The sequence below is a fragment of the Carlito syrichta genome, unplaced genomic scaffold (assembly GCF_000164805.1).
Source record: "Carlito syrichta isolate Samal-C Ts95f unplaced genomic scaffold, Tarsius_syrichta-2.0.1 Scaffold121684, whole genome shotgun sequence".
Lineage (NCBI taxonomy): Eukaryota > Metazoa > Chordata > Mammalia > Primates > Tarsiidae > Carlito > Carlito syrichta.
In genome coordinates this window covers 99,826-110,453 of record NW_007065780.1, presented here as the reverse complement: position 1 = coordinate 110,453, position 10,628 = coordinate 99,826, and the positions used below count along the sequence as shown (strand labels likewise).

General features: G+C 52.3%; 1 protein-coding gene across 1 annotated transcript; it reads right to left on the bottom strand.

The window, feature by feature from the left end:
* Positions 1–1,423: 1,423 nt before the first annotated feature.
* On the bottom strand, positions 1,424–10,565 carry LOC103249602 (sialic acid-binding Ig-like lectin 16; the record flags this gene model as incomplete). The annotated part of the gene is given in 7 exon segments (XM_021707627.1): positions 1,424–1,526; positions 1,837–1,930; positions 2,264–2,472; positions 2,474–2,501; positions 4,786–4,833; positions 9,707–10,144; positions 10,409–10,565. Coding segments are annotated over 7 exon segments (1,077 nt in total), but the record flags the coding sequence as incomplete, so codon positions are not given.
* Positions 10,566–10,628: the final 63 nt, after the last annotated feature.

Here is a 10,628-nt window from a genome sequence, read left to right as displayed (position 1 = left end):
TCTAGCATAGTATTAAAGTCCAATCACTAGATCATATAAAAATTAAAGATTAGACATATGAAACTCATATGAATTATAGTAAAGTTTTGTAGTTTAAGAATAAGTTTTAACTGAGTTATAAGGCATTACGTTAAATCATAATAGGTTAATAGTATAACTGACAGTTAAGTCATTTAACTAAACTTATAGATTATAGTATAGTGTTAAGTTATAATATTAATCGTTAAAAATATTTGGAGTCAGTGAACTTGGATTGAACCTAGAGTTAACTCAGAAAAGTTTTTTGTATTAATCAGGGTATAGAACAAAGAGTTATAATATGAATGATTCATTGAACATTATGGAAAACACTTTGAATGATTTGTACTGAAATTGTGCACCTGTGGCCTTAATGTAAGCACGGCAGGCATCATGGAATTCGAATTGTTTGCTTGGAAATTGCAGATCTCGTGGTGGTCTTGTGATGCATAGTTTGTAAAGCACGGAACTTGTACACCCCCAGTGAGTGATTATCACACTGCTGGAGGGTATAGAAAATGGTATATAAGTTGGAAGGAGTCCGAATAAAATTTGGCTCCAGTCCTGATCAGACTGTTCCCAGAAGAACTGCCTCCGAGTAGTTTCTTCTCGCTGTCCAGATTCTCTCTTGCGGGTCCTAACCCACCCTTGGTCAGTGCTGGTCACCGACACCGAACGAGCACATGAGCAGCACCAGGAGTATCAGAAGAAGGAGGCAGCAGCAGTGGATGAGGGAGAGGGCACGCGCATGTTGTGCCTATTTCTTCCTTTTAAATAGCTCTTCTGAAGTGTGTGAAGTAGTATCTCCATTGCAGTTTGATTTGCATTTGTCAAATGATTAATGTTGATGAGCATCTTTTCATGTGTGCCATGTCCATTTGTACATCACCTAGAACAGAGCCAGCAGGGACATATCATGCACGATCCTCAGTCCAGGCAGTGGCCTTTGCACCTCTCTCTTCAGCAATGGAGGAAAACATGGTCATTCAGATGCTGGAGGACCTGGACAAGGAGGCATCTGGAAGCACAGATCTGTGTTGGGAAGAGAGGGAGGCAGGAGGGGAAGTGGGTTCATTGACCAGGGAAGAGGTGATACCGCAGCAATGACCAGGATCAGGGTGATGAAAAGGGCACCAAGTGGAGCCGTGCTTAAGAGAAGGTGGGATGAGATACAGTAATGAATGGGATCTGGGGGAGAGAGGGAGGTTGAGGTGAGAAACACACCCTGGTTCTGCTTTAGAGATGGGGCTGCCATGTCATCAGCAGGATGAGGATTCTAGCAGGAGACATGAGTTTGGGGAGGAGGATGGGTGGTTCCACTTTGACCATGCTGACCAGAGAAATCTTGGAGCCACCTGGGGGATTTGGATAGTGAGATGCTCACGATACTCACCTAAGTGATTACCTGGTGACAGCGTTTGTATCCTCCATGCCTGCTGCTGCCCTTGCTGTCTTCGTCCTGCAGGACCTCAGAAGAGACCAGGACCTGAGACCAGGACCAGTGTTGCCTAATTGGGGTCAAAAGGCAGCAGAGTCACTTCCCTGTGCCCTGTTAAGCAGCTAGAGGAGACTGAGGGTAGAGAGCTGGTCAAGGCCCCAAGACCTCTGTGATGAGAGCAGGAACCTCCTCACACTGGACACTCGTGTGGAGTCGGGGACAGATGACTGTTCACACATGTGAATTCTCTCCTCAATTCAGCCTCCTGCCTCCTCCCAGACCCTTTTACCCATTCAGGTCCCTCCAGCACTAACAAGGGATTCAGCATCATGTTCCCTGCCCTGTCCATGCCTCCTCCTGGTCCGTGGCACAGTGCTCACCTGAGTAAGATGAAGCAGAGGCAGAGAAGCAGGATCTTCATAGTCACTACTCCAAGGGCCAATAGAAACACCTCTGCCAGGGGCCCTGATTTCCCTGCAAGTAAAACGAAATGAGGCCGAATAACCTGCTAAGCCACAATCTTCAGCCCTTCCTCTCTTATTGGAATGTGGACATGGGGTCTCCAGACCCTTCCTGCATCCCTGGATGTGAGATCCCTTTAGCTCCCACTCCATCCCACCCTCTACGAAGACCATCCAGTAGTAAACTGAGGACTCAGGCCCTGTGGAAATCCAGGCCCCACAATTGCATGAGAGGCTGAGCTGAGCACACCCCTATGCCCTGCTGACCCCAGGTTGGGGCTTGCTCAGAGACTTGGGAGCTGAGGGTCATTGGGAGGGGTCTGGTGTTCTGCCCTTTGACACTTACTCTGGAGGGAGAGGTTTAGGGAGATATGCTGGGAGCCTAGAGGATTCTGAGCTTGGCAGGTGAATTCTCCTTCATCCCTGAGGTGCACTTGAGGCAGATACAGCATCCCTGGGCTGGAGGCCTGTGAGGGGCACAGGGTCAGGTTTCCCTGGGTCCAGGTCAGCCTGGCTGGAAGGTTGCTGTCCACAGCACAGACCAGGTGCAGAGAGAGATGAACTGTTCCTCAGGGATGTGGCTGCTATTGAGAGAGAGAGAGAGAGAGAGAGAGAGAGAGAGAGAGAGAGAGAGAGAGAGAGAGTGTCAGAGAGATCGAGAGATGGAGAGAAAGAAAAAGGACACAGGAGGAGGAGGAGAGGAACAGATTCAGACCCACAGACACAAACTGGTCATGTGGATTCATCTCTGCACTGTGGGCCGGGTGCAGCTTGAAATATGCCCAGGAAATCACAGAAGGAGGGTCTTGGGTCCACAGGAACCCAGGAGAGATGTCAGTTCAGCCCCTTATGCCACACCTTCTTCAACACTCTTGCTGTCAACTAGAATCCAGTTTCACACTGAACATTCCTCTTCATCCACCTCTTCACGGGATGTCAGTTTCCTATTGATCACTGTGTCTCGGAGTGGGGCTCGCTCCCAAAAGTGGAGTCTGGTGGGAAGCAGGGACTTAGAAACAGGTACTCACAAGGTCACATGATATGTGGTAGAGGCGATGCAGGTTGCACCAGCCCTGAAGACAGTGATGTAAATGGGACCATGCAAAAGTTGTGGTCCAGGAGTGCTTTCTGGAGGAGGTACATCTGCTTTGTGCCTTAAGTAGGGTATTAAAGACACTCAGGTTGGCTAGATGGTGAGGAGTGGAAGGGCATCTCAGAAAGGAGGACCAGAGAGTGCAAAGATGACCCAGGTCTGCACACATCCATTGAAGAGTTAATAGACCTGCAGGGCTGGAGTGAGAGGAGTTGTACAGGGTGGAGGTGAGGGTAGAATTCAGAGACAGGACACAGGAGGAAGCACAGGGATATCTGTTTATATAAACTCAGATGGGGAAATCAGAACCGATAAAAGAGATGGATAAATGCGACTACGGAAGTCAACACATTCTGATACATTGTAACAATCATGGACATCCAAGCAAAAGCCACTGGCATGTTGGGAAATATATTTGCAATTCACATTGCCTAGGGACAGTGATTTCTCAAACTGAAAAGAGCCTCCAAAGATGAATGGTAAAAAGCTAAAACACTCTGGAAAGCTGAGCAAGTCCATGAACGGAGTTCACAGAATATGAGAAATCCCATTGTTCTTTGCCCTATAAATGTGCACAACATCAGTTATAAGGAGGAAAATATTCATGCAAACTACATGGAGGCTGGGTGTAGTGGCACACACCTGTAATCCCAGTGCTATGGAAGGCCAAGGCAGCAAGAAATTTTTTGATCTCAGGAGTTCAAGACCAGCCTGAGCAACATAACGAGACTTCGTCTCTACTATACATAAAAAAAATTAGCCATGCATGGTGCTGTGTAGTAGTCCCTGCTACTCGGGAGGATCGCCTTAGCCCAGAAGGTTTAGGCTGCAGTGTGCCGTGATCATGCCACTGCACTCCAGCCTGAGTGACAGAGTGAGACTCTGACTCAAACAAACAAGCAAACAAAAACACCTACATGGACATTCCAGTATTTAACTGATATTGGCAAAGATCAAATTGTCTCACCCACACTTGGGTGTGAGGCTGGGGAGACACTCTCATGTCACCCTCGCTGTTGGGATGGAAACTCGTCCGTCCTCCGTAGAGATCAATGTGCCCACATCTCTCCAGTCTCAAAAAAATAAGAACCTGACTATTTTGGATGTCGGACATTAGTCTCCCAGCTCCACATGTATTCATGAAAAGAGACACAAGGCTAGTCACTGCAGTGTGTCTGTAGGAGAACACAATTAACACCTTGACCCTTCATGAGGCCACAGAATCTGGAGCCATCTGTTCAATGGATACCACATGGTCCTGGAGGAGGATGAGGACAGTCTATCCTACTGATGTCAAATGACTGCTGAGATCCTTCAGGTGAGCATACCAAGACATGGAGCAGCCTGGATGGACAAGGGTCGATTCTGGGGAGGGGGACAGGCATCTAGGGACAGACGTTGCTGTGCGTTTTGGATTTTAGTCCATGTGACTTCATCACCTGCCCAGAAGGACTTAGGTCACTTATTTTGGGGGAAATAAAGACAAGGCTGGGGGCATGTCCGGGAGAAGGTTGATGAGGCCCTCAAAGCTGGTCCTACCGTGTGAATGTCACCCTGTCCTTGTGGGCTGAGGGGTGTGTGTGTGTGGAAGAGTGTGAGCAGTGTAAAGGATGGATGGAGCAAGAGCTTGGGGGACCATGGAGGCTGAGGATGGGGTAGGGACCCTGAATTCACCCACAGGAGATCTCTGGTGACCAGGTGAGTTGAGATGAGGAGGGGCCCTGCCCTGAGCTGAAGGCCCTGCTCCCTGACCCAGGGAGGGGACTCTGTCCTACCTGTGCCATCTCCTTGGAAGACAGTCACCATCAAGTTCTGAGGAGCATCTGGACAGAAAGACATGGCAGATCCACATCACTGTGGGGGTGTGGACACTAGTTCTCTAACCCAGCAGCTACATAGATGGGGAAGGTGGAACCAGTGTCCTCCTGGTCCCCCACTCTTACCTTCACTCTGGGACTCAACACCCCGTGTCCATCCTCCGCCCTCAGGGATCCCCTCAATCAGAGACGTGGGCCCAGCTCTCACAAGGCATATTGAGATGGACGGTCCTTGTTATTGCCACACTGGCTCCAGGTAAGGTCACCTGATAGGTGAGGCTGGTGCCGTAGTCCTGGTGTTGCGGGATGAGGGTGAGCACCAAGGAGTGGGTGCTGGTGGAGCCCATGGGTAACACAGAGGCTCCTGTCCAGGAGATCATGGGGACCATCTTCTTCTCACAGGCCCAGGGCACAGAACAGGTCAGGTTCCTGGGGAGGCCAGACGCTAAGGGCCCCGTGATGAAGATGTTGGGAATCAGGGCTGGTGAGGAGATGGGGACATGCAGGATCAGGAAGGAGGGCAGGTCCGCAGTGTGGCCCTGGAGAAGCTCAGGCTCTGGTCCAGCTCCTCCCCTGAGCTGGACACACTTCAACCCCATCCCCCACCCAGGAGGATCTCTATCCCAGCCCTGCCCTGTGGCCCCACGACCTTCCCCCGAGGCCACTCCTGGAACTCAGACCTTACCCATCACACATAGAGAGAGAGCTGGAGAGATGTGTAAATGCATGTCTTTCCTCCTCTCTCCAACAGAAAGAAGTACTTCCCCTGGTCCATCCTCTGGGCACCTCTGATGCTCAGAGAGCAGTTGTTGGTCGGGAGGTTCCCGAGGAGGTCAAATTGGCCTTGGGTCTCCTGCACTTGTTGGTGTTGCCTGTTTGCGGCTACTGGATAGTCACTGCTTATACTGGTCCCTTGCTGGAACTAGGATCCATGGGTAGGGCTGGAGTTATCCCAGCAGTTGGGGTAGAAGACCTTACATAGCACGAGGAAGCACAGACCTTCCTGCACCGTCACCAAACTGGGCACATCCAGCCAGAACCTCGGATCCTTAATTGGGCCATTTGTGGAAAAATGAGTGTCACTTCTGCCCCAGCCCTCACTGACCATCTCTCTGTCTGTACTGCAGAGGCGGCAGCAGTGGCATCTCTGAGGTGGAAGGTCGTGGGCTCCCTGTGTGAGCTGAGAAGGGGAGGCCCATGGACGGGGAGGACTGGTGACCCACAGAGGCTGGGAGGAGCAGGAGACCTTGGCGGTTCCCAGAAGACAAAACTCAGACACACATGTGACCAGATCTCTGGGTTCCCACACAGAGCTGGGGGAGCTCCAAGGCCCAGAGACCCATCCAGAGGGGAGCAAAGACAGAGCAGAGACCTTGTCCCACCTCCCACTTCAGGGCTTCCCAGGAGCCCCAGAGCCTGGCCCACACACGTGGGTCCTGCCCACCAGGGTTATGGACCATCCTGAGATTCCTCCTGCCTTTTAGGGGCTCTGTGAGGGACCCCTGAGGACCTCTGGGACATGAGGGATGGACGGGACCGTGTTCTAAGAGGCCTGCTGTCCAGGCTGAGGTTCCTCTTGGGCCTTTATTTTGTACCAAGAATGTTCCCTTCCTGCCTGGCCTGAGAATCACGGTATTGTCAAGACATAAGGGTCTGTGTTGGGGAAGATTCTACACCCATGGGCATTTGATACTGTGGGATGTCAGTTTCTACTGCCACACTGGGTGGGAGTGGGGTGGCACTGGCATCTTGCAAGGAGGCCTGGATGCTGCTAACATCCTGCCAGGCCCAGGACAGCCCCCAGGAATGAAGGGACATCCCACACCATGTGCCAACAATGTTACAGTCAGAGCAAAATGAAGATGGCATGTGGGTCAGGGCTAGTGAGGAGAGAGGGACACACAGGATGAGGAGGGAGGGTCCAAGGTTCAGCCTTAGAAGAAGCTCGGGTTCTGGTTCAGCTTTCCCTGAGCTTGACATGCTTCACTCCAACTTCTTCCCAGGATAGGGGTCCCATCCCAGCTCTTCCCTGTGGCCCCATGACCTTCCCCTTGGCTGCTCCTGGTGTCTGTGACTTATCAGTCACATACACCGAGAACTGGGGATAATTGGAAGTGTATTTCTTTCTTCCTCTCTCCACCTGAAAAAAGTATGTCCCTTGGTCCATCCTCCTGGCGTCTCTGATGCTCAGGGAGCAGTTGTTGGTCTGAGGGTTCCTGTGGAGATGGAATCGTCCCTGGGTCTCCTCCTGCACTTTTTGAGCTGGGTTGTTTGTGGCCACAGGAGAGTCACTGCTTATATTGGCCCCTTGCCAGAACCAGTATCCATGGGCAGGACTGGAGTCATCCCTGCAGTCCAAGAGGTAGAAGACCCTGAAGGGCACGAGGACACACAGACCCTCCAGCAGCGTCATTGAATCAGGCACTTCTAGTCAGATTCTTGCATCCTGGGTCAGGTACCCTGTGGGGAAATGACGGTCATTTATGGCCCAGCTCCCACTGTTCCTCTCTCTGTCTGCCTAGCAGGGACAGCAGTGGTGAAATCTCTGAGGTGAAGAGTTCTGGCCTCATTGTATGAGCTGAGAAAGGGAGGTGAGTGGAGGGGGAGGGCTGGGAACCCATGGAGGCTAGGAGGAGCAGGACACCTTGGTACTTCCTAGAAGAGGAACCTCAGACACACACATGGCCAGAGCTCTGGATTCCCACACAGAACTGGGGAAGCCCCAGGCCCAGAGACCTACGCAGCAGGGAGCAGAGACAGAGCAGACTCCTTGTCTCTCCTCCCACTTCAGGGCTTCCCTGGAGCACAAGAGCCTAGCTCACACATGAGGGTTTTGCCCACCAGGTCTATGGATCTACATGGAGGTTCCTCCTGCCTTTTGGGGTACAATAGGGACCCCTGAACACCTCTGGGACACAAGGGATGGACGGGACCATGATCTAAGAGTCCTGCGACCCCGACTGAAGTGCCTCTGGGGCTCCTTATTTTGCACCAGGATTGGTCCCTTTCTGCCTGATTTGAGAATCACAGTGCTGTCTAGGCCTAAAGGTCATGACTGGGGGAAGATTCTATCCCCATGGGTATTGGACTTTGTGTGATGACAGTTTCTACCATCACATAGCATGAGGGTGGGCTGGTGCTGGTGGCTTCTGGTGCATAGAGGCCTGGATGCTGACAACACTCTACTGAGCACAGGACAGGCCCCAGATTGGAAGGGGCATCCAGTCACATGTGTCAACAATGCTAAAGTCAGAGTGAGATGAGAATGTCAGTGTGTGGGTCAGGGTTGATGAGAAGGTAGGGACACGTAGGATCAGGAGGGAGGGTCCGAGGTGTTGTCCTGAGAGAAGCTCAGTCTCTGGTCCAGCTCCTCCCCTGATCCTGACATGCTTCACCCCAACCCCTTTCCAGGATGGAAGTCCCATCCCAGCCCTGCCCTGGGGCTCCATGGCCTTCCCCTTGGCTGCTCCTGGAGCTCTTTCCTTACCGGTCACATACATGGAGAGTTGGGGAGAATTGTAAGTGTGCTGCTGTTTTCCTCTCTCCACCTGAAAAAAGTATGTCCCCTGGTCTGTCCTCCTGGCATCTCTCATGCTCAAGGAACATTGTTGTTCATCAGGTTCCTGAGGAGGCAGAATTGGCCCTGGGTCTCCTGCACTTTTCGAGTTGGATTGTTTGTGGCCACTGGATAGTCACTGTTTATATTGGTCCCTTGCCAGAACCAGTATCCATGAACAGGGCTGGAGTCATCCCAGCAGTCCCAGGAGTAGGAGGCATCGCAGGGCACAAGGACGCACAGACCCTCCAGCACCATCACTGAATTAGGCACTTCCAGTCAGATTCTCGGATCCTGAGTCAGGGCCTCTGTAGGGAAATGAAGGTCACTTCTACCTCAGCCCCATTGTCCCTCTCTCTGTGTGCCCAGCAGGGGCAGCTGCAATGGTGCTTCTGAAGTGCAGAGTCCTAGGCTCCCTGGGTGAGTAGAAGAGGACGTGAATGGAGGGGGAGGGCTGAGGACTCAGGGAGGCTGGGAGGAGCAGGAGACCTTCTGGTTCCCAGAACAGGAATCTCAGACACACATGTGGTCAGAACTCTGGGTGCTCACACAGAACTGGGGGAACTCCAAGGCCCAGAGAGCCACCCAGAGGGGAGCAGACAGAGCAGATACCTTGTCCCACCTCCTACTCTGGGACTTCTCTGGAACCCCAGAGCCTGACCCATGCATGTGGGTCCTGCCTACCAGGGTTATGGACCACCCTGGAAGTTCCTCCTGCCTTTTAGGGGCTCTGTGGGGACCCCTGAGGACCTCTGGGACATGAGGGATGGATGCGACCATATTCTAAGAGTCCTGCTGTCCAGGCTGAGATGCCTCTGGAGCCCCTTATTTTGTATCAAGAATGATCCCTTCTTGCCCTGGCCTGAGAGTCACAATGTTTTCTAGGCCTAAGTATCGCAATTGGGGAAGATTCTACCCCCATGGACATTTGACATTGTGTGGTGACGGTTTCTATCATCACATTGGATGGGAGTGGGTTGGTGCCACTGGCATCTGTTGCAAGGAGGCCTGGATACTGCTAACAACCTGCCATGCCCAGGGCAGCCCCCAGGAAGGAAGTGACATCTGGCCCCACATATCAACACTGCCAAGGTCAAAGCAAGATGAGGATGTGTGACATGTGGGTCAAGGGAGGAGAGGAGGACACTCTGGATCAGCAGGGAGGATCCCTCGTGTGGCCCTGAGAGAAGCTCAGGCTCTGGTCAAGCTCATCCCTCGAGCCCTACATGCTTCACCCCAACCCCTTCAGTATGGGGTCCCATCCTAGCCCTCCTTGCAGCCCCATGACCTTCCCCTTGGCTGCTCCTGGAGCTCATGCCTTACCCGTCACATACACAGAGAGCTGGGGATAATTGTAAGTGTATTTCTTTCTTCCTCTCTCCACCTGAAAGAAGTATGTCCCTTGGTCTGTCCTCTTGGCATCTCTGATGCTCAGGGAGCAGTTGTTGGTCTGAGGGTCCCTGCGGAGGTGGAATTGGTCCTGGGTCTCCTCCTGCACTTTTCGAGCTGGATTGTTTGTGGCCACTGAAGAATCGCTGTTTATACTGATCCCTTGCCAGAACCAATATCCATGGACAGGGCTGGAATCATCCCAGCAGTCCCAGGGGTAGAAGATCCTGCAGGGCACGAGGACGCACAAAACCTCCAGCAGTGTCACTGAATCAGGCACTTCTAGTTGGAATCTCGGATCCTGATTCGGATACCCTGTGGAGAAGCGAGGGTCACTTCTGTCCAGCTCCCACTGTCCATTTCTCTGTCTTCCTACAGCAAGGGCAGCAGTGGTGGCATCTCTGAGGTGGAGAGTCCTGGACTCCTTGTGTAAACAGAGAAGGGGGGCAAATGGAGGGGGGAGGCTGGGGACCCATAGAGGCTAGGAGGAGCAGGAGACTTCGGTGGTTCCCAGAAGACGAACCTCAGGCACACACATGGTCAGAGCTCATCCTCCTCTGCACAGAAAAGAGGGAAATCTGGGGCCCAGAGACCCATCCAGAGGGGAGCAGAGATGGAGCAGAGTACATGTCCCACCTCCCACTTTGGGGCTTCCTTGGAGCACCAGAGCTTGACCCACATGTGAGGGTCCTGCCCACAGGTCTATGGACTGCCATGGAGTTTCCTCCTGACTTTTAGGTGCTTGACCAGGAACCCTGAAGACCTCTGGGTCATGCAGGATGGACAGGACCATGTTCTAAGAGTTTTGTTGCCTGGGCTGAAGTGCCTCTGGGGTTCCTCGTTTTGCACCAGGAAT